Source organism: Tauraco erythrolophus, chromosome 4 (genome assembly GCF_009769465.1).
Source record: "Tauraco erythrolophus isolate bTauEry1 chromosome 4, bTauEry1.pri, whole genome shotgun sequence".
In the NCBI taxonomy this organism is placed as follows: domain Eukaryota; kingdom Metazoa; phylum Chordata; class Aves; order Musophagiformes; family Musophagidae; genus Tauraco; species Tauraco erythrolophus.
This window is the reverse complement of record NC_141468.1, coordinates 77057934-77082282: the sequence shown is the minus strand read 5'-3', so window position 1 is coordinate 77082282 and position 24349 is coordinate 77057934. Positions and strand designations below refer to the sequence as shown.

The 24349-nt window shown below is 40.1% G+C and overlaps 1 protein-coding gene across 1 annotated transcript; it reads left to right on the top strand.

Moving 5' to 3' along the window:
- Positions 1-2903: 2903 nt before the first annotated feature.
- Positions 2904-22454, top strand: LOC104379771 (1-acylglycerol-3-phosphate O-acyltransferase Pnpla3). Its single transcript, XM_086610523.1, has 9 exons — positions 2904-3090; positions 8889-9121; positions 9822-9887; positions 12601-12810; positions 13938-13998; positions 16244-16459; positions 17433-17565; positions 18780-18896; positions 22163-22454. Exons 1-9 carry the CDS (start codon positions 2904-2906, stop codon positions 22452-22454), a joined length of 1515 nt encoding a protein of 504 aa, XP_086466649.1.
- The last annotated feature ends 1895 nt before the right edge of the window (positions 22455-24349 follow it).

Genomic DNA, 24349 nt, shown 5'->3' with positions numbered 1-24349 from the left:
TGGTCAGGGAGCGTTTGTAGCACCTTTCTCACGAGAGGAAGCTAGAGGAGCTCAGCTCCCTGAGTGTCACAGAACGAGGGCTGGCAGGGAGTAAGGCTTACCACTGCAAACATTGTCAGTGGCCCACAGGAGCCACTGTTGATGTAAAAGGACAAAGTACAAGAGCAGATGGATATGAACTGGCCATGTAGCATTTCATGGTAGAAGTAAGACTCCTCCAAACTATTAAAGAAACGAGGTTCAGGAACAATGTTCTAGTGACAATTTAGGGATAAAAAACATTTTTAAATGGGGTTGATCTCTATCGGCAAAATTGAGATTAGCCCTGAAAAACCTACTGATGTGATAATGCTCTGAAAATCCCCTGTTCCCCTGCCATTTCATTGTCTCTCCCTGTCAAATTTCTGCAGATTTTCAGAAATGTCCCTCCCTGAACACCTCAGTGTCTCTTTTACGAAAACATGGATTAGGAAATGGCACTCTCCTGCACTTAAGCTCTGAGCAAATAGCATGAGAGCACACAGAGAGAGAATACAAAATACAGTGGAGCTGGCCCTTTCCTTTAGAAGAGAATGGAAAAAGATGGGTCACATTCACCTTTTTAATGAAATAGAACTCTTCTAGGAAGTGTGGGATGTGGTTTCATCTCCCTTTTCAGCTCTGTCCTTCCCGGTGAACTAAAATGGGTTCAGTCTTACACTCTCTTCTTTCCTAAATGAAGAGAAGCAGCTAAATGGCAGGCAGGATTGGGATTAGGACACTGTGCTCTGCTCATTGAAATGGTGTGGCGATGAATGGATGAAGATGCATGGCCCAACACGGAGGTGGCTAGAGAGCTAAGTTAGAGGTGGGAAAACTGGAAGTATGGCCCAGTGCTTGAGGTGCTCACTTAGAGGCAGAACCCTGAGTTTCTCATCATAGTGTTTTGTCTGAGGCTTCTTCAACATCTCCCTGGTAAAACTATCTAGTGATTGCTCAGTATGGCTTCAAGCCTACTCAGACTGAAAAAGAGCTTGAATCCTGCTCTCTCTTCCTGGCAGTGTGCTTTCTATAAATGAAAAATTGCACAACACAGCCTCTGCTAGGTGTATTTGGAAGGTATGGGCTCCTCTCTCCTCTTTTGAGATGTTTTTAAATCCTGTTGTTAGGTTATGATGGTGCATGCAAATAGCTAAAGAGGTTTTCTGCAGCTCTGAGTGAGGCAATTAAACCTTGGAGGATTTCAGACATGCTGTTCTCTGTTTGTTTTTTTTTTTTCACAGTCCAGCTCTGGGGAGCTCCCTGCCAGGCAAGGTAATTGTTGTGAATTCCCTCTGAGCCACTTAATCTCCACCAGCATTACAGTGGGGAGCCTAGTGGAAATTGGGATTTGTGGTGATGGAGAGGAGGCACATACAAATACCAGTTCCTCTTACAGCTTTCAAGGAAGCACCTTTTATAGGGAGCTAAACCCTGCCTGGACGTGTTCAGATGCATTTAAGACTTCCAGAGGACTTGAGCAGAGAAAGCTTTAGGGCACATCTCTGGCCTGCAATGCAGCACTCCACAGAAATACCTGAACTAGCGGTGTGGAAAGTAGTCTGCAGAGCTGAATGCATGATGATATTGCCACACTGATGCAGGCAAGAGTCAGGGCTGGTAGACATCAGCACAGCACCTTCTTCATACAGACGTATTATGTAGCAAATAGACAGATCTCGGACACTGCTGTGCTAATAAACGTACGGACCTGTTTGCAGCTAAGCGAGACATCGTGATACGGCACTGCATTGAGCAGTTCCATAAAGACAATTGCAAGTGATCATATTAATCCCTTGGTGCTAATCACTCTACCAGTGTGCTGCAGATTTTCTGGAGGTCTACAGGTGCTTAGAGACGCCATTATGAGACCTTCAAAAGTCCCCAGTACCCGGCACCTGGTTTTGATGGATGTCAGCCGGGTACTACTGAAACTCTGCTAAGTGACGCCGTTTTAGAATTCAAATGGTATTTAGCGGCTTTGCTTGTACTTCTGTCTGTAAAACGTTGGTAGAACATGAACAGAGAATTGTGTAAGTTAATGAAGTACTCAGAAAAAAGCAGATTAGCCCATAATCTTCTCTTTGTAAGCCTAGTATTATCATCATGAATTTTCTTCCTCTTAGAAGTTTATCACACGATTACTGAAGGTCATGAAACACAAATGGCTGTACGGGCTAGCGTGGTGTGTTCACCTGAGCCTTGGATCATGAGGGTGACCGTCTAACCCGCACCTCCCGCCGCCTGCACGGGCTGCAGGAGCCGCGCCGCGTCCCGCTACCCCGCGACAGCTGGAGGCACGGGCGGATCCCAGCGCTGCCTCCCTTTCTTCTCTGAGGACTAAAGGGCGCGTTTCAGCGTTACCACAACCCGGCGGCCACAGCCCCACCTCACCCAGCCCGCGCCTGGGGGGTGCGGGACGCGCCCCGCGGGACCGATTGCTCGGGGGCAGGGAGAAGCCAGCCGCCCACCGGGGGCAGGGAGAAGCCAGCCGCCCCGGGGGCGGGCGGCCGGGCGCAGGAGGAACCCGCCCGTGGCGAGGGGGGCTGAGGAGCCCGAGGGGCCCGGGGCCGCGGCGGTGCCGCGCAGAGCGCGGGTCACGCAGCACCGCGGCCGCCCGGCGCGCGCCCTCCCGCTGCCGGGGGGGGGGGGGGCGGAGACAGAGGAGGCGGGGCCTCGTTTAGCATCTGTCCTTGGATTGGCTGAGCCGCCTTGGGCCACCAGGACGGGGCGCGGGATTGGCTGCGGCGCGGGCTGGCGGCGCTGGGCGCGGCCGCGGTGTAAGCCGCGGGAGGGCCCCGCCGCTCCCGTCTCAGTCGCTCGGCAGCGGCCGGCGCTGTGGGACCTGCTGTCGTCTCAGCGGCGCTCTCCGCCCGCCGGTGACGATGCTGGACCGCGAGCGCGGCTGGAGCGTCTCGTTCGCCGGTTGCGGCTTCCTGGGCGTCTACCACATCGGCGCCGCCACCTGCCTGCAGGAGCGCGCCCCCCACATCATCCGCGACGCCCGGCACATCTACGGCGCCTCCGCCGGGGCGCTCGCCGGCGCCGTGCTCGTCGGAGGCGGCTCTCTGGGTCAGCGGCTCCGCCCTTCTGCCTGCGCGGCGGCGGGGGGGCCGGCGGGCTGAGGGGAGCGGGGCGGGGGGCTGAGGCGAGCCGCCGCCGGGCCTGCGGGAAGGGGCAGGTGTGGGGAGCCGGGCTGAGCCCGATGCGGCAGCGGCGGGGTTGGAAGTGCGGCGGAGGGCGGTTGCGGCACCGCTCCGGCGCCGGGGAGCGCCTCGGGCCGCCTCCAGCGCCGGCTGGCAGAGAAGGGTGCGGGGTGGGCTGGGCTGGGCTGCGCTTCCCCGCGGGGCTGGCTCTTCTCTCTTTCTCTTTTTCTGCCCTCAAAGAGGGGCATGACCGCTTTTACGAACCTAAATCCGAGCGGGTTATGTGGTCCTGTAGGTGCCGGGCTGTTTTTCCTTCTGTTCCTTTGCCTCTCCTCGCACGCGCGTCAGACCCCCGAGTAAAATACTCTTGAAATCGCGTGTTTGCTTGAGAGCGGGCGAAGAGGCAGGGGGTGCAGTTGGCGTGTCCCTCACCTCGGGTGGATGTTTGGCAACCTGCCGGGCGGGAGAAATGGTCTTGACGGTGCCTCGTCCGATTTGGACACCCGTGTAGTAAAACGGTCGGAGTTCACTACTGCAGGTGCAGGGACAGATCTGTGTGCCCGCCGGAGGAGTTCCTGTGCCTCTTGTCCTCGGAGCTGCCAGTACCGGGTTGATGAGAACCGCTCTTACCTTCGTGCAAAGTAGAGGGAGGTAGCTGAGCCCTAACACCCTTCAAAGCAAACAGACTAACCCTGTCATCGGCTCGAAGCAAAATATTTACACTTTGTTGGGAAATAATGAGTGCGTCGCTTCTGTGGTCACCTTTGCACGTGAAGTTTCAGCTTTAACTTGCTTCCTCTAAAGCCTCTCCTTTCTTGGGGTAAGGCTAAGAGAGTTAAGGTCAGGGCTTAGGTTAGCTTTAACGTGCTTTTCCTCTTTAATCTGTGCACAGTGTCTATTGCATAGGTCACTTAGGTATATGATTAGAAACAGCGGATTCATTAAAATAACTTATTTTAATTGTGATTTAAATAATAGAGTTAATGCCGGTTTGCATTTATACCGGATAAAAGATGTTAGTTTGCAACTAAATATAGTCTCTCTTGTGAAATAGGTGCTTATTTTCTAGCAGTAGGAAAAGCATACCTTACTTTTACCTATTTAGCAAGCTTGATACAAGTGAAATATCAAAGGTGTTTAGGATAGTGACTGAAATGCAGTTAAAAAAAGCATATGAAATATCTGGAAATCTGAAAATGGTTTTCCTTTTAAACCAAAGAGGTTTAACTGGATAAAAGCTTGTCTAGTTCATGACTCAACATTGGTCGTTTCTGTTAATGGTACCCTTAACAGATTTAGAACTAGAAGGTTTTGTAAATTAACGTTTCATCTTTCTTGTAGGTGGAGGAGGAAAGCAATGACCACTGTATTTGAATTTGGAGAGGATTTGAGTTTTGCTTTTAGATTTTTGAGGGAACAATTCACTTGACTAAAATGAACAGAAGTTCTCTGTACATGCAAGAGAGTAATGCTGTGAAATGCTTGTCCTTGCTGCTTAGCCACTGATCTCTGACATATGCTTAATTTCTTAAAAGCTTTAGCAATAAATTTGTGCTACTTAGACTTTTTAATTTAATTTTGCTCTAATGTCCTAACATAACACATTGAGTTATTATGAGCCTAATATCAGCTTTTAAAACAGATCAAATCTATCCACAATAACTGTTTATTTTTAGAACATATCCAGTTTTAAATCTTAAGTCATTGTAAATGGTTTAAGAAGGAAGCTACTTTAAATATTTGAAGTGCTCTTAAGCACAAAAAAGTGTATATTGTTTAGCAGAAAGTACGTATTTTTAACAGCTTTTAAAATTTTTAGCATTTTAATAATTGAGACTTGGAGACTTCAAATTATTCCCTTGTCTTTCTCTTCTTATGTACGCCAACTGAGGTTTTTGCTTTTCTGTAATAGAATAGCTAGTGCATGTGCAGTCACTACCCAAGGTGTTGTATTTCATGGGCAAGCATATTTCTTCTGGAAATTATTTTTTTTTTTCCAAAAAAAAAAAAGCCACGTGGGAATGTTGGAAGACAGTTCAAACCCAGCCACGTTCTGAAATCTGTGAATCATTGTAAAGTCATCAAACTAAGAAGATATTCCCATGTTAATTATGTATATTTTTAGCTGTTAATTTTTTGTGAGTTTGTGTCAAAGCAGAGAATTGTAAATAAGTTCTGAAGAGACACTGTGGTATAATAATTTGGTATATTTCATTAGCTTGTATTGTACACGTCCCTTACGTTGACACAGTGTAGCATGCAGTATTTGTTATTTCTGCAGTTGCGCTTGTAAGTTCCACGTGTTTTCACAGTTGCATTTCACTGTGGGAAGATGGAGCCAGACTCTTCTCAGAGATGGGTAGTGGAAGGATGCGAGGCAGCAGCCACAAGCTGGAACATGGCAAATTCTGATGAGGTGGAAGGAAAAGACAGTTACCACGAGAGTGGTAAAATACTGGAACAGGTGCCCAGAGAGGTTGTGGGATCTCCATCCTTGGAGGTGTTCAAGGCTTGACTGGGCTCAGCCCTCAATTAGTACACTTATTGCTGCACATAAGACTCTTGAGTGTATCTGTATATAAGAACAGAGATTTGAGTAAAATTGACGTATGTGTTTTGTCTCTTACAGATTTGTAGCCAGATGTTGTAAATAAAGAGGTTTCTTTTATGCTTCATGTTACCTGTTGGATAGGCAAGCTGAGAGTCTGCAGGATTTCAAGTTTGGATAAATGTAAACATTAGACATTGAATGAAGAAAAAGAAAAGTATACTTTTTCAGACTGAGGAATTTGTTTAATTTGGGGAGGTAGAGGGAGAAGCTGAGAGGTGACTGTTCTTTTGAAGATGAAATGCATTCCAGGCTATTCCAAACTGGAACTATTAAGGTCCACTCCTCTTGTTAGATCTTATCCATGGGTGTCTTAGAGATCTGGTGTTTCAGTGGCAATGTGGTCACCTGTTCTGGTGAGACACTGAAGAGGACAGGTTTGGTGGGGGCTGTAAATATGATGTCAGATTTTACTCTGTGGGAAATGAATTGGTAATTATTTAACCATTAGAAACACGAATATGGAAATATAGCTAGGAATATAGAAATATAACTAGAAACAGTTCACATTTAATAGGAACATTAATTTCTTTAGCTCTCTTGTGTTTCAAAAAATCAAACAGATGTACCAAGGTCTGCTTAAAATCCCAGTCTGGCTTGAGCTCTAGCCCTTGGTCCCTTTCTGAGAAGATCCCATTTTGGAATACGCTAGCCTAAGAGGAAACTGTATTTTAGTTTTGCTGAGGAAGAAAGGGAGAAGGAAAGTCTGTTGAATTAATAATGAACAGCTTTTTAAATTTTCAGTGTTTTAATATGACATACTCTTGGGTAGGCGCAAAATACTGGTGTGTTTTTTTTTTGTGATGTGTTTTTATTTTTTTTTCTTAGGAGTGCTCGTATTTAAATTAGTTTACAATAAATAAAATATGTAAACTTGATTTTTCTTTTCTTTTTTTTTTTTTTTTCCTATAGACTGCCTCAAATGTAGACATTCTTGTATGTGGAAGAGATGGGTAAACTGTGTAATCAAATTTAATTTTGATGGGTAGTTATTTTCTAAAAGGAAATTGAAACAAAAATGAGGGGAGTTCAGATCTAAACTGTTAGAGGTCATTAATTTTGCAGCCCTTTAATGGAGTATGTAAAGTGAGTTGATGCTTAACTGACATTTTTTTACAGTGAGAGATAAATAATCACAGCACAAGGTTAGTAGAGGGCGCTGGTTTACTATTTTTTCTGCAGAAACAGGTATGCAGTGCAAATGAGTTACCATGCTTCAAATTAAGTAATGGCTTGAGCTTCAGTTTGGCAGAATGCTAGCTAGAAAAACAGGATCAAGACCTGGCAGAGACGTGAGAACGTGTGTATTCATTCGCTCATGTGTCCATGCACCTGGTGCTCTTGGTCTGCTTTTTAGAACAAGCAGTTTACTTCTTGCTACGTAGGTTTTCAAAAATGTACTGATTTTGCAAAAGGAAGTCAATGCATGCGCTAAGACTGCTGTTCCTGGACAGAGTTCTGGTAGTTCAGTGTCTCAGACTCCTGCAATGTGCCTGATTTCTCTCTTTAGAAAGTTTAGAAGATTGAACATTGCTAGATTAGTTTTTGTTGTTTTTTTTTTTTTTTTTTTTAAAAGGGAGGTCGTGGTTTATATCTGAGTGCATGAAAAATAGAACTGCTAAAACTGTTTGCATAACTGCTTTTGGAAATAACTTCTTCACTTGCCAGAGTGTGACTTCTGCCATTTTTTTAATTGTGTGTAAAATGTTTTACTAACATAAGCATATATTTGACCATGAACAGTGAGCTGTAACTGAATTGCTTGCTGTCTTCTGGAGTGGGAGGTGGGGTCAGGGTATCAGTGGATTCGTGGCCGAAGGCTTCACTCTGCAAGGGTGGAATGAAAAAAATTGTAGTGGTAAAATGGAATATGTCTGATACCTCAAACTTTTTTAGAGATACTCTTTTGAACATAATTTATTGTGATGAGAAAGGCTTAGGTATTGCTGTATGAGGGGGAAAAATAACATTGTAGTAGGATAATGTTTTTGGAAATTTAATCTGAACTCAAAGGCTTAAGCAGAGTTGGTTCCAGTGCAGTGCTCACATTTAACTTGGTAAGCTGAATCCTATCTGTTCTAGAAGGAGTCTATGCAAGTTAAAGTATGCAAGCTCTGAAAATATTTTTGGAAGACCTTGTAGCGTATCACCCAGGTTAATAACCTGTTACTTTGACCTTCCTCCCCACCCTCTTTCCTCTACCAAATTGACAAGCTTATCAGGCAATTTCCTCAAAGTATGCCCTGAAGAAACATGACATTAAAAATTCAAACAAAACATTGCAGGTGGATGAGCTGCTGCCCTTACTATGATTAGGTGTGTGGTTGTTAAAATGATTGCAGTGTTCTTCAGGAACAATCGTGTCTTCTGTATTCGTTTGATCTAGTTCCCAAATGCTGATTTAATTGGAGGAAAAATTATTGTATGTCTGTTACGTATTGGTAAAAATACACCTATTTAGGTGGAGACCTGTGTGAGAGTGTTACAGATCTCCTCCATATTCCTTACCCACTGCTTTAAAAACTTCCCTCTTGGTATTTCTTACCAAGTTCACATTTGATGTTCCCTTTGTTGTGTTTGTATCAGTGAAGATAAATGGTGCCCTGAGGCCTTAAGTTTGGTTAAAGTCCATCAAGTGTTACTAGCTGTGATGAACCCTGGCGCTCTGCTTCTTCAGCAGACAGACTGTGGACCTTAAATCTGCACATCATACACTGTAGGTTTTTATGGATGTGACGTATGGAATATGTGCACACGTGCTTATAGAAAGTCACTCATATTTGTTTTTTCTTAAAGAATGTGTTTCTGGAATGAATCATTCCTAATAGAAGCATCTTATATGGGTACGTTACACCTACAGGCTACATATAAATAACATATAAGTAACTCCATGGCTGGGTCTTCTCCAGGAGTTCTATTTCAAAGTCTGAAGTGACCATTTTTTTTCCCCTCAGAAAACTCCTAAACTCTGTTATTTCATCTGTTAAAAAACTCTTGAATTTTCATGCTAGCAATCAGAAAGAGAAGTTGGAGCTTTAGGTGTTTTATAACTGGAAGTATGTTTTTTGGGTGTTGACATATCTTCTGTTCTTAAATTAAATGCATTTTATTTTCAGCTCAAGCTTGTGCAGATGTTCTGGCATTAGCCAAAGAAGCTAGAAAGCGAAATCTTGGTCCTCTTCATCCCTCCTTTAATGTGATAAAGATAATAAGAGATGGACTGATGAGAAATCTTCCAGAAAACACTCACCAGTTGTCATCGGGCAGACTGTGTATTTCACTAACCAGAGTGTCAGATGGTAAAAATGCATTGATATCTAATTTCAACTCTAAAGAAGAAGTTGTCCAGGTATGTTTGGTTTTCGCAACTTCAAAAAGTTTCTGTAATCTTAAGTCCATATAAGGACATCCGTTGGATTTCCATTTTAAACATTATAGGATATTGTGACTTTGACAGTACTTTAAAGATGAATTCGAGCTTCATTACACTAAATTCACTTACCAGTTTTCCCAGTCAATGTAGCTGTGAACTGTTTTAGCGAATAGGTGCGAGAGATCAATCTTAAAAAGGTTAAATGTCTTTGAAGTGCAGTGAAGCTATATCCTTCATGAATAAGAATTTTTTTAAGGTTATTCTTATAAAAGCAGTGATCAAGAAACGGTCAAAAACAACCTTTGAAAATTATTCATATGTGTTACAAAGCTAGTTTAATATGATCAGAGAATGTTGCTGTTTGTGTCCTCAGTTAGTTACTTTGGTTACTCAGAAAATGTATAGCTTGCGTGAATGATCATAAATTTTTCCTTGCTAATTAGCATTTCTAGAAATGGTCTTTTAGTGAGTCTTAATCATTTTTTTAGATGGTGTGTGGTTACATTCTAAAAAAGAAATGTGAAACCCGCCTTCTTATTATTCAAGTATACTTGCTGCAGATTTTTTTGGTTGCTTGCTTAGTTGTTTTTGCTAACGTGTAAAGAGATAAAAATAAATGATACTTTCAATAACAGAACAGTTACAATTTCATTTATTTGGTCTCATTTTCCTACAGGCTTTAATCTGTAGTTCATTTGTCCCTATTTATTGTGGCCTAATTCCACCGTCATTTAGAGGTGTGGTAAGTCTCTATTGTTAAGATCTAAAATAGTTCTAGCTATTCTGAAAATAGTGAGAGACAATGTATATGTTTTTTCGATGATCCTATTGTAAAATAAGTACCTTCATCATAGCTTCTAGTACTGTAGCTGTGTGTTACAACATCTCAAAAAAGCAAGGAAACACTAAATGTGTAGAAGATCTGTTAAATGTATTTCTTTTCCACCCTGTAAAACACACATATGCTTGCTCTCTCTTAAATTGCTTGCCTGCTGATGCAGTAATTCAAAGAGGGTATTCTAAGCTAGCAAGTATTTAACTTAAGGATAAATATTTGTTGAAGAAAGTGATGCTTATTCACCTGCACAAACTTATAGAAGGGTCACTTATACTAGTTTGTTTAAAAAAAAAAAAATCATAATCTTGTAAGATAGTTTATTGTGTATCTTTGTGCTCTTTCTCTGCGTATATCTGCCTTAAATCTGGATTGCCATGTTCAGTTAGATATAAACAAAGCTTTTTAATGTCTTCTGTCATTTGTATCCAGTGTAGGAAAAGTTGCTTTTTAAAAGTAAAGTGTCAGTAATTCGTCTGTTCTATTAGTTCACAGGAACTGTTGGTTACAAAACCTCTTAATACTTCATAGCTATACTGGGTTTTCTAAAATACCTCATTAAAGGGGTAACAACTGCAGAAAAGTTGGTGTGGTTTGTTGTAGGTGTTTTGATTAACAGGTCTGGAAGCAGACGTGTTTCACGTTAAGTCAGTGACATTCATGGCTTTTTAAGAGTCTTGTGTTAACTTGCATTTGCTTTCCTTCCAACTTTGGTGCTCCTTACAGAATCGGAGGGGAAGAATATTGAAAAAAAACTGAAAACACCTTTAACAGTGGTTGATTACAGACTGTTCTCCAGGCAATCTGGAAGTGCTAAAAGGTCAAGGATAGACACGAAATGTAGTCATGCTGAAATTTAAGCAAAAGTGATTAGAACTGTATAGGGATTTTTCTTTATCTGTATTTCTAAACCTTGCATGTCTCCTTAAACTCTTCCAGATTAAAGGTGTTATGAAAACAGGACGTTGGACTGAATCCAAGGTTTAGGTGGATCTAGGCTAATCTGGCTATTCAGTTCTTGTCACCAGACAACAATGTTATTTTAAAAGGCTTAGTTCAGAGTACACAAACACAAAAGCGATGCTTTATTTTGCCTTATTTTGAGGGAAGGGGAAGGAAGGAATCATTGTATCCTTTTGATCCTTGCAATTCTTTTGATACAATTTTAGTGCTTAGGAAGCATTTTTGATGTAACTTGCTAAGAATACCAGTTGCACATGCTCAGCATGATTCCTGTAGGGCTTAAACACAGTAGAATGTCAAGTATTTGTAGCATCTTGCTGTTTACTGGCGTGGTGCCTCGTGCATGTATACTTTAAAACAGAGTCTTAAGCATAACTACCAGTTGTGAAGCTTTTGTGTGTGATGTGGTTTTTTGTTTGGGTTTTTTTACTCCTTTCAAACACAGCAATGGTTTCAGATTAAAAAATTACTAGGAGGAACAAATAGGCAGAAACTCCAAATAATTAAAACCATTTACCTCTGTAGAACAGTGGCTCAGATGTGTACTTCCACTTTTTAATAATTTCATGAGAAGGCTGCCTGCTATGGCTCCTCCTTTGGCAAACTCGTCGTGTTGTGCTTGGTACTTCCACAAAGGACTTGGTGATTGCATTATACACCTGTAGGAGGTTTGTCAGTAGCTGCATGCTGCTGGGTCTAAAGAGTGTCCAAGAAAGCCGGCAGCTAGGAACAGGCTGCTCTAGAAGAGTGTGTTGGATAAATTGCTCTGGGCTGTTCTCTTCCGAATTCCTAATTTGCTTCTCAGAATGGTTGGGGAGTGAGTATCAAGGCAGATGAAACTGATAATCCAGGTCGCTCCTGCTCAAGTCACCTGCTCTGTTACATTTACATTGCACAAGGACCTACCGGTGATGCCTGTTGCCTAGGGAGGGAGGAGGAAAATGCAGCCACTAGACCAGCAAAGCTGGTGGCCTTTCTTGGATCTTGAAATGTCCGTGGTGATGATGCACTAAAACTACGGAAAGGGGCAGTTCAACGTGAAGGAGACGAAAGCGTAACCTGGAACAGCTTCTAAACTTCCACTCAAAGCAGAATAGGTAGTCATGACTGTTGACGAGGTTTCTGAAGCATTGTCCGTTTTTACTTGCTGCTTCCTTATGTCCCAATGTTTTTGGTGCTTTTATATCAAATTCTAATTAATAAGACTAATTTTAAGTTCCTTTTTTTCTAACTGAATGGTTTAGTATCACGGAATGTGAGCTTTGAAGCGTAAAGCTATTCTTTTACTTGTATTCTTTCTAAAGAAGTACCCTGGTAGCTCTTTGGCTGGTGCTGTCCTTTGAGGAAGAGGAGACAGCTGTGCTACTTTTTCTCTGCATGTTATGTAGTAATATGATCTTTAAAATGGACTTGCTCTTTCTTAAACATACAGAAAAATCCCAAATACAATACTCTTAGGCTCTCTATGGAGCTACAGGTAGGAATGCTTTTTAACTGGCATTAGAGAGCAAAGCATGCTACTCAAAATGTTTAGCCGGGGAGCATAGGAAGAGACTGTTCTATTTCAGTCTTAAATGCTATTTAATTCTTGCATGGGAAATATGCTAGTTAGAAATTTTCAGCCTTTGAGACTTCTTATTTCTGTTAATTTTTGTAGCGCTATGTGGATGGAGGAATCAGTGACAACTTACCTAACTATGAATCTAAGAACACCATCACAGTTTCGCCTTTTGCTGGAGAGTGTGATATCTGTCCAAAGGGGAATTCTGCCAACTTTCATGAGATGAATGTGACCAACACCAGCATTCAGCTCAGTTTGGGAAACCTTTACCGTTTAACACAAGCGCTCTTTCCACCAGAGCCTAAGGTAAGTTACTGCCTTCATGTGGTTACTAAAACATCTTTCCATATAAAAGCTTTGCTTTTGCAGAAAGTGACAGTAATCTTAGCATTTCATCTAGTCATATAAACTTTTCTGGTGATGTTTCTCTTCTTGTTTCTATTGTTTTCGTAGTTTATCTTCATTCTCCTTTTTAGTCTCTCTTAGACTAAAAATGCATGTCCTGGCTTTCAGTATTTATTTGGGAATTAGCACAGGATTCTATAATAAAATCAACATTATAAACATAAAATAATAACTGTCAGTTTGTAGTCCTTTCATGTTTACCTGCTAATTAGGTGCTTCAGAACTTAGAAGGGACTCCAAAGCGTCCTGGTTTTGGAAAGTTTTCAATTAATACTCCATGCAGGCAATTTGCCTTTAAACTTTGCTAAGTGCTGTTAATTGCGGATCCAATGAGGAAAATGCTCTTGAATTGCTGTTGTGGAAGCTGAAAAACTGAAAACAGACTTTGCCAATTGGCTTGGGATATACTACAGAGGAGAAGTAATGTTCCTGACTGCTATAGATACTTTTTTTTTTTTAATTCAGGACTTTTTGACCATTTGAAGAAAAATGTTGAATTCTCCTTATGTAGACTTTAAATTTTTTTTTTTTTTTTTTTTGTCTAGGACTACTGTGTAGGTGAGCTGGTGTTGCATCTGGTGAAAGATGTTTTCATATGGAAGACTGAGTCTGAGTTTGAGCATGAGAATTTCACAGCTGATTTTTCATAGTTTTGGGCAGTGGGAAGCACTGGGAGGGAAGAATGGGAATTAGCATACGACAAGCCACTGTATTTCATTGTTGCTTGCATCTGCTGAAAGGCTAGTCAAAGAAACAAAAGGGGAGGAAACTTGCAAACTATTAGAATGCTATCCTTTTAGGTGAATAATTCAGTGCATCTGTAGCAGCTGAAGGATAAGTTCATGTATGCATGATCATGTATGCATCATCACAGTAGGCAGATTAACCTGAATCTGTTGAATTACAGCAATTGTTAATGTAAATTTTTCATACAAGGGTGGGTGGAAGTGGCTTTTCATTCTGTAAACTGTTGATCTTAAGTTGAATCTCCTTTTATTTGTCTTGACTCATTTAACCTATGCTTGCAGGTACTAGGAGAGATCTGTGAGCAAGGATATTCAGATGCTCTTAAATTCTTGAAAGAGAATGGTATGTTACACTTTCGGATAATTATTGACGTGGTCTTAACTTGAGTTTAAAAAACGAAAAAAAAAGATGAGGGGGTTGTATGTAGCTAAGAAGGGGCTAGGTCTGATCATAAGTTTAGTTCTCATGGAAGTCACATAGTTGTAGTAACTATTCACCTGACATAAGTTGTGCTGCCACACAGAAACAGAACTTCTGAGGTTTTGCAAATTTGTTTGAAGTGAATATTAAGGTATTGTTAAGTGAAGTTACCAAAGAATTCCAATTCTAGGGAAATCATATTATTACATATTTTGTGTTAATTGTGAAGGATAGAATAGGCTATTGTTTTCCGCTCCTGTGAAATATTTATCTTCTTATCACCTCCACTTGGCAATCATCCAAGTGAATTTCTAGGTAAAGCCTTGTGGTCCAGAACTGGGAGCTGACTAACAACAATATAAACTTAGTTACAGACAAATCCTTAGTCTGTTTCATGAAAGAGTCTAGAAGACAACATCTTGTAATGTAGCAGTTGTTGGGACCCAGATAAGTTTAGGAAGAACTGAAAGTCACTCTGGTCTACTCTACTCCTAGAATTCTAGTAACGTATTCTATATTAATAAATATTACTGCTCTGCATGCTTTGAGACAAACAAGTTGAAGACAGTAACTTGATAATTAGTGTGAAGTTAACCATGTGTTTAGTATGCCTATCCCTGTTCTGGATGCAGGAGCAAATTGGCACTGGGTCAGATTAGAGGAATGGAAACTGAAATGTAATGTTTGCACTATTACAGATAGTAACAGCTGCAGTATCGTAATGCAGTCATAGATTGATGTGCTCACTGCTTATACTCTGTTGTAACTAAATATTAAATATTCAAGTTTTCTTGGAACAATTTTCTTCACTCTTAAAGAATGTCACGGTTCTGCTTGGGAGTTTGATTTTTCTAGTAACGTTATGAAACATTTAATGATACGAGTCCTGCTTTATACTGTTTACCAGGTGATTAAAAGCACAAGCTATACCAAGAACCTATAATTTGTGGTTGTCTGTGCTAAAATGGGTTCTGTTGCTGTACTGCACCCACAAGTCTTCTATGTTCATGTTTCCATCTGACACTAATATCTGAGATTCCTCGCAGTTCCCCCTTGGTGTCTTTCCCCTACGTCTGCTGTGTATTGCACTGTTGTGCTCCTTTTCACACTACTGATCCTCTGATCACCTCTGTTCTTATGCTGTGACAGGTTTGTTTTGCTTCAGGTTTAATCAGTGATAATTAGATCACTTTTGTTCTTACACTGCGACAGGTTTGTCTTGCTTCATGTTTAGTCAGTGATAATTACAACCTTTCCACATTGATTATGTGTCTCCTTTCTTGTTAAGTTATTTAAACTGTAGGAGTTAAATTTCCCCTCCCACTCTGTAACACTTCAGGTAACTTTTTTTGCTAAATTCACTGTATATTCTTTTGACATTTGTCTTTTAGGAGTATTTGTTAAGTAGGGTACAGATTCTGGTTTATGTAGGTGTGGATCCTAGTCAAATTCGATAGTTTTTATATACAAATAACTCCATAAACATTTTCTGAAAACTGAGTATAAATACCCTTCCTGTATTTTTCACTTTGTGCTCATTATCTAGCACTTGTTTCTAAGGTAGTTGCCAGTGCTGTTTCTTAATTGGCACCAGTTTTGCAAGGCAACCAATGTAGATTTAGATCTGTACTTTGGACATATCTTGAAACAATATTGTACCCCACTCGCCTTCCGTCTCCACGCTGTTGTAGCAATGCCTCCAAGTACTCGTGTGATACCTGGCGGGGTATCACACGAGGGTGGGAGAGCTGCATGGGGTTTAGTTGCCGGATCGGCCTAACCCACGACACTGGAATGTAAAATTTCCTAAATACTTGATGTGTTTTAGGTCTTTTCTTTCAAATAAATACTAAATCAGTTTTCCTCTTCTCCTTTAAATCACTTTCTTGCTGAAAAACAAGTTTGGTAAACAACTTCGTTTCCAGTGCAGTTTCCGTTAACTGTTCACTTTTTCCTTTAGAACCTTTTTTTTTTTTTTTTTTTTTCAAAGTAAGACCTAAACCTGCAAAACAGTATTCATCAGTGTCATTATGCATTACTAGAGCAGGTGTATTTGGTGTTGGGTAGATGCCGTTCTGTCAGGGTAGGCCTTTGTACGGATACACAGGCTACAGGTAGTCTGCACACCCATGGATCGAGCCTAAGTGGAAGCTCTTGACTCTTTCAGGTATTCTGAATGACTCAATTTATATCCACTTGTCCTTCACAAAAAGAAATCCTCATGAGGCTGCACAACACATCGACCATCTGAAGAAAAAAAAATTGACAGAAGATAACAAAGTGGAAACTTTGAAAGTGGAAATACTTAATGATCAGCTGAAGCAAAATCCATGGCCTTTGGAGAAAAGCATATTTGAGAGTCTACCTCCTAGACTTCGTAAAGGTACATACTTTGGACTGTTTTCTGGTACTTTGAATGGCAAACTTTGATTTCTTTTTTTTTTATATTTTACCCCTGCTTACTCTTCTAGTTTGCATACAAAGCTTTTTATTTAATCTTATGATGATATGGTATTAGAGACTAGCTCAACCCAAAAAAATTCTTTAACTACTTCTTAAATGTGAACATGTACATTTTGATTTAGCTACAGAAATAAGATTGAACCAGAGCTACTTTGAACACTGCAGAGTTTTGAATTAAATTCTCATTTGCTTTTCGATAAATTTTGTATGTGCACAGTATTTTTGTGAGTGTATATTTCACACCAAAGTTGAACCTCAAATCCAAGCACTGGTTATCCCAATCTTATTTTTAAAACAGACTTCTGTAGACAGATTTCTAATTCTCTGCCTTTCCTGTTTTTATTAATAAACTGTTAATAAACCAAAGCCACTTCTAGTATTTAATGTATAACTTTTACCCAGGGTTTTTTGTGGATGCTGGTCAATATTTTCAAGATCTGAAATTTGTGATCTCAATGACCTAGGAGAACAAAATTTGGAGTGTGATATTTCTTACAACTACATGTAACAACTAGAATATGTGGAACTCTAGAAATTAAACAATCTCCTTAGAATTATAAATCCTCTAACACAGGAATGCTATCTAAAATACATAAATATTCTTGGAGAGGTGAACTTTACATCCTCTTATTACAAATTTAACTCTTACGCTTATTGCTTAAAACTTCTGGGAAATGCCTTTTGTCCCTGTGGTACGAGTCTGTTTCCCACATTTTAAAATAGCATAGAGAGGACGGTAGCATGGTAAGAGTGCCTTGAGATTAATTCTTTTTGTTTTCTATCTGAGCCTTATTTAGTAACACTTGATAATATTGACTGAAGGTTACTAGACTTTGAGCAAACTATTTAAACTGTTTTCAAATAGTTTAACATCTTTTTCAAAAATAATTAAGCACTGCAGGAAGCTTGTAAAGAACAGAATGGATTCTACGCTCAGTTCTCTAAACTCTTTCCAATGCGGGTGATATCCTACCTGATGCTACCATATACACTACCAGTGGAGTCTGCTTACTCCGTTGCTTTACGGTAAGGAACTTTTAATGAACCATTTAAGAATTCTTACACTTTTGGTAATTTACTTATTGAGAGCTTATTCGGTGTTGTAGGCATTCTGGTACTCTAGAATTCAAGTCGTAACTGTCTGAAGACCGTTATTTCTACCTATATAATGCATCCTCTTAAAGCCTCTGTAGTCTAAGGCTAAATAAACAAACATATTAAGAAGATTCCTCAATAATTTACTCTTGCTACTAGTAGCCATCTCGTAATTGCTCAAGAGGAACGCCCTTAACAGTGTTTTCCAGGAGCATGTTCTTTATTAATATTGCTATATTCTGCAGTGGTATTTGAACTCTAGCCATATAGTTCTTGTGCTTTAGCTTCTTTCAGAAGTCAGGAGTGAAATCCAGTGTTTACTCACCAGGTTTGTGTAAGTTGACTGAAAGTTGTGCTCTTGAAACAGGGCTTAATTTTATAAGTTTTTCAGTTCTCGTAAAGGAGCAATTATACTAAACAAATGCACTGTGAACCTTAAGCTTTATGTTTGCTTAAGAGAATTGCAGTCCTTGAGCAGCAGATGTCCTCACTATCTTTAGAAAACACTTGCAAAATCAAATGTTCTGTAAATGGAACCACACAGAACACTTTTGTTTCTGTGCCACTTGATGTGGCACGTCTGTACCATTTTTTTGGTAGGTGGGGAGGAAGAAAGATTCAACAGAACCTTCATGTGGGTTTTTTTCCATTGTTCCCCTCCAGTGTAACTGACTTCTGTTAACAGCATCATAAGGAAAAAACATAAGTTTGTGACTCTGTTCTATTTCTGCCCTCTGTTTGTTCTTCCATTGTGCTTTTCTTTTGTTCTTCCTTCCTTTTCCACCTAACTTTAAACTGGCTGGAAAGTTCCTATCACGCAGGAAGAGGTCTCGGAGACAGGAATATTTTGCAGGCTTCCTAAATGTTGGTCACAGGGTGTGGAATGCACATACTGGTCAGCCTCTCAGCATAGACCAGGCATGCAATGGTTTGTGTTGCCCGTTTCCTCAGCTGTAGGAGATAGATGAGTGGGCTAGATGGGAATTCGGGGAGGCTGGGAAGAACCGGAGACCTTGGTGGGGCAGTTAACTCGGGGAGAATGAACGCTATGTTATTTTGTTGGATGTTTGACATGGTATGTGAAAAATACAATGTGAATTAGATCTACTGCTTACAAAACAATTGTATTTTGGTTTTGATTGTAGGTTAGTAAACTGGTTTCCTGACATGCCTGCTGATGTTCGATGGATGCAAGAACAGCTTTGTCGGATTGCTAGTACAGTTTATTCCCAGGCTAAAAGCAAGCTATTCTGTACATCCAGGTAAAGTAGAGTGCTGCTGCATGCAAATGGTGCATTTTTAGAAATTCTCTCTCTTTTGTCAAAGCTTCAAGTGCTAATAAGTCTCTCTCTTAAAGCAGGATTTAATAATTGTCTCAAAGGTAACACGAAACAGTTCTCACTGCTTCTAATCCTTAGCATTGTTTCTTAAGTATATTTTCTAGTGCTTCTTGTTTCTAACTGATCAGTGACTGCTACGTATTGTAGATAAAGAGGTGTTGCCTCTTGGTAGGCTTCTGCTTTTCAGGAACAGGGGTGGGTTATGGAGCTGGCAGTGTACTGTGAACAGAGACCTTATTTCTTTGGGGCTCCACAGTAGCTGGAGCAATCAGGAAGGAAAGAGGAGAAAAAGGTTGCTGAAGATATTCTAAATCAGATGTAGCAGGAAGGAGCTGGAAAACACTGGGAGAAAGACTAGATTCTTAGGAGTCTGAATAGGAGAGCTTGTAAGAGTTAAAAAGCAGACGAATATGAAGGACTGTATTGTAAGATAGTTGGGAAGAATTAAAATAAGTCACATACAGAAAATTTTTAGGAACCTCTATTTCCGTGGAAGAGAAACCTCTACTCTAACCTGCTTGTAACTATGTTCTTTATGCTTCTCACACCAAGCTGGTATGAGATTTAAGAGAACTAAAAAGTCTGAAAGGCTAAAATTTGTAGCACTGTGTGTATAGAGGAATCAGTGACAACTCACCTCAGTACAAATCTAAAAATACCATTAGTTTTGCTTTTTGCTGAAGAGTGTAGTATTTGCCCAAGGAGCTCCGCAAACTTTCACAAAATGAATACAACTGATATTCAGCTTAGATTTTCCTGCCAAAAAATGAACTTGTTGCTGCAACAGTGTTGTGCAGCCATGTCAGAGCAGTGCCATAAGTAGAGAAACATAGGCTCTTGCTGGGGTCCAAATGCTTTTAAATATGAAGTCTCCTAAGATTGTGTCTGAAAAAGCATAAATCCAGACTTCAGCAGAGTAGGTTGTATCTATTTTACTGTAATTTTTTGGATCACTATCTTGACTCCTAGAGTTGCTGGGTCGGAGGGGGATAGAAATTAGCCCGGAACGCTGTTAGGAGTAAACAGAATTCTCAAATGCTTCATGAAAGCTTCCAAGAGATAGCTGTAGCATTGAAGACTCCAAACTGCAGCAGTTATTTCAATTAAAGCATTGCCATGTTCTGTATACGTTTCATTTTAAAATTAAAATGAAAAATAAACTTTTATTGGAGCCAAGAGTTCTTAAGCTTTTTAGTAATAAAGTTAGATAAGGAGGAATAAGGAGGAAGATCAAAGATTTTATTCCACACACACCCCCCTCCCCCAGCCCCGGAAATGCTAGACACTGACCCATTAGAAATGCAGGTTTGGTATGTCTGAGAAGAGCTTGCTTGATCCTACTTCCTTAGAAGAAGCTTTGCCAGGTTCTGGATTGGTATCGTGGAAAATCTGGTTCATACCCTCCATCCCTTAGAAGTACAGAGTAGTCAAACTTACTGTTAAAGTTTTGGCTTGATAGAAGACTTAATGAGGTTGAAGCTTGGGCTTCCTTCCCCCTTTGAAAGTAGTAAATGGTGGCTTTAATAGTCGATTGTAAAGAAATTTTCTTCTCAGATTTATACAGGAATTAAATGCTTCTGAATTCTGGTTACAAATTACATACATCTTCTCCCTTTCTGAAATCAGTTCAAGCCTTTTCTTGTATAGCACTAGTTGGCTTTTGAGGCCATCTCTGAGCAGAAATGTAGTTCTTGGTATATATTTACTATCATCCTGCTTTCATCTCTTCAGTTATTTGATACCACATGCAATCCAGTGTCCTTTTTTCCTTCGTAATGATATTTCTGACTCCTTTCCACAATAAATTTGAGTATAGTCATCTTCCTGTTTTTACTGTTTCAGCAGCTTCTTGATGTTGCTGATATTCCAGTCTTACCAGTCATGAGACTCTTCATCTGAAGTGGGCATTTGGAAGGCATGGTATCACAAGGCTGCCTCAGATCTAACTTCTCAGAGTGGTTGCTGGGTCATTGAGTCATGATTAACCAAAAACATTGTTTCTCCTCTTTTGGAATAGAAGTTCTTGGCCATAAAACACTACATGGTGGTCATGTGTCTTTTGCTCTATGCTTTTATGGTATCTTCAAGGTGATCATCTCCTACTGAACTGTTTACACTGTCAAATTTCTAAGTTTTCTGAAGCTTTCCTTTAAGTGGACTTCCTCTTCAGGCAGCTAGGTCCCAAGGCTCAGTGTGTGGAATCTTGTATCGTATTCTACAGGTGACTCTTTGTGGGCTTGTACTTCCCGTGTACTTGTACATCCACCAAGAACTTAACTGCTGCTTTTGCACAAAGTAATCCCCCCCACCTTTTTTTACGCTCTTCCGCTTATGTCATCAGATGTAGCATCTGTTTTGGAATCAGACTTAAACCTTGTGAACATTTGCACTGTTTACAGTTTGAAAATCCTTTTAGGAAACTTAACCTGGTGGATGATATCTTCTAGTGCACCTAAACTTCAGGTATGGAAAATGGTGTTGAAGTGTGTGTATGGCAAGTTGGGTTTTTTTTTGTGTGGGAGAGGGGATGTTGCAGGTTGTTTTGGAGTTTTTCCCAAAAGCACTGCAAGAGAGAAGAGAGAACTTCAAAGAAAAAACTAGGTATTCTTGGTGACAACTTCAGTTTCCTATTTCTTGAATCAGAAAAGACTAACCTGGTGGTTCAGATGCAGGTTTAGAGTGTAGGAAAGTTCTGTTCTGCCTGTTCACGTTGGTGGTAATTAGCTGGTTGTAAAGTGGAATGCAGAGATGGCATTTGGGAAATTGAACAACTATATTTGCTCCTCAACTTGTAAATGTTGAAGCTGTTCTTGTTAATGTTCAGTTAGTGCTGTGCTTGGTAAATGGGCACATATTCCAACTGGATAGCTGGGGGAGGTCAGGACTCTAAATAAGAGGTAATGTACAATCTGGATCTACCCTTCTGAGCTTATCAGAGCGGTGTGACTTTTAGTGTAACTATTTTGTACCTACTTCTGAGGACAACACATAAGGACAGAGTGCCTCTCGTTTAGAGACGATAGTTTCAGGATACTTTTCCTGTTGTCCCATAGCCTAACTCACAAAATGCATTTAGAATTAACCGTTTTCCTCTAGTGTTCTTCCTTATGTGAAGATTCCCTGTCAGACATCTGAACAGTAATAGAAGCGTCATTGAAGCACTAATGTTTTTCTTTTTTTTTAAACAGGAAAGACAATCACACATCACTAAGAAAATGTCACACTGTCCCATCTACTATGGAATTTCATTCTTCATACTGCCACCTTAAAATGCCTCACTCCTCTGCGGACCTCGAAACCTGGCTCTGGGAATCTTCATGCTTCATGCACTCAGCTATGAAAAATGCTTCTGCTAACATGCCGGAGCCTTCAGACTTAAGCTCCTATCCTAATTTTCTCCCAAATTGTGATGAGTCTGGGTTGGAAATAGATTTTGACTCTTCCTCAGAGACAAGTTTCCAAACTGCTCCAGAGTATTAATTTGGAAGTAGATTCCACAGTTTCCAAAATTCCAATTTGGCAGAGAAATTTAAATCCTGAAGGACTGAAGGTCACTTTGTTTATTGCCAATAAGTCTTGGAAAATTATTTGTTTACAGCTTCCTGACAAATCTGCCTTGGGAATTCTACTGTTTTAATGATTATAAAAACAGTGGCTGCTATACTAAGTCACAGACTACAATTCTGGTGAAGCTCCAGTTCAATCAACTGTAGTAAGACTTGTAGTAAACAGTGTCTCTTGGGAAATAATTTTTTTTTAATCTACTTTCAGCATAAAAATGTAAATTCTGTTAACAGATTGTTAAACAAACAAGCATTGATAACAAAAGCTTTTTTAAAATATAATTCTTAACAATATTATATGTTAGGATTACTTTTATAGCACTTAAATGAAATTGGACTTTTACTTCATAAAGGGAAATAAGCAAATCAGCTTTTTAATGGCCTCCGGTGTCCGTTTGCCTTATGTTTAAACATACTGTTGTGTTTATGGAAAAGTTGTCTGCATGAGATACTGTAGGAACAGTATTCTAGGTAGTTGTATGTATGCTGCAGTTCATATTACTTCTCTATGACTCTTTCCCTCTTCAAATACTTCAAGGGATACAGACATAAGAAATGGGATAAATTCCCCTGAAGTGTAAACAGGTACAGCTTCAGTGATTTTGGAGGATTTTTTTTGTACTTAATAAGGGCTTAATACTTGACTTAAGTATTGAAAAGTAGGTGAAATAGTGACTGTGATTAACATCAAACAGTCATTTCAGAAGGTGTTAAACTTTCAGAAGATGGTAACAAAAATCGACGTATAGCAAGTGGTGAATGATGTTCAGGTCTTCTCTCTAATCGCTGCCCAATCTTTCTCGATTTCTGCCCCCTCTCCCAACTTGAGAGATTTTTCTTCCCTTTGTTCACTTCCCTCATGCTAAAGGAGGGAAGAAAAAAGGGGTCCCTCCGGTCTCGGTGAGGTATGATAACCCAAAGGAAGTTTTCCAAGACCGATTGTTAGAAGAAGCAAACGTTTAAGACTTTGTGGAAGTATCAATATCCAGGGAGCTGTGCAAAGGTCTCAGATAATGAGTTGGAAGTCAGCCAAATCATACCTGTATTGAGTGATAAGCATTTTAAACGCTTTCCACTACAAAGATGCTGCATCATTTTAGTAAAGGCAATGTGTTGGTGTATGAGTACATCAGGAGAAGTAAGTAACTGTTAGGATTAACTACTCTGGTAATGTTTTGTTGTCATGTCTTGTACAATTTCTTTAAAGTAGAAGGAAGCAATGATGGCTCTAAAGCTGAGTTTGCGGACGTGTTTGGGGGCAGGCATGTGACATTTGAAGGCTTCTCATTCAATAATGTGAATTCTGTGCAACTCGGATGCAGCCCATGGAAGAGACTATAGACTCTTACTGAGAGTATTTTGTAGAAGGAGAAACAGTGATGAGATTGTGATGCTTGGGAGAGGGAACTTTGGTGTCCAGAAGTCTGTCAAAGAGCAAAATGTAGCATTTCTGAATTGGACCAGCCTTGAAGCAGATTCTTGGTTGTGATTTCCCTAAGCTTGTAGTGCTAAATATTACAACATTCAAATTTATTTTCAAAATGGTGGCAGACAGGGGAGAAAGTGTTGAGCTGTCCATTTCCATACTACAAATGACTGGTGCTATTTTACTTCAACTCTTTTGTTCCTTTCTTCTGTGTATATATCTTCAAATTTGCAAGAGCAGTTGGAAATGTTACTCTAACTACAATTAAAGGATACAAGATCTGTTTTATATTGTCTTTGTTTGTAACTTTAAACTTTCATAATGTTCCACAAAATGTTAGTTTTACCAGCATGTGTTAGAATTTAAGCAGGAATGCCAAGTTTTGC

Excerpts from the sequence above, each read along its gene's own strand:
- LOC104379771 (XM_086610523.1), top strand. The coding sequence starts at position 2,904 with ATGCTGGACCGCGAGCGCGGCTGGAGCGTCTCGTTCGCCGGTTGCGGC. Across the intron at positions 9,888-12,600 it reads CACCGTCATTTAGAGGTGTG|CGCTATGTGGATGGAGGAAT; the intron begins GTAAGTCTCTAT and ends TAATTTTTGTAG. Across the intron at positions 13,999-16,243 it reads TAAATTCTTGAAAGAGAATG|GTATTCTGAATGACTCAATT; the intron begins GTATGTTACACT and ends TGACTCTTTCAG.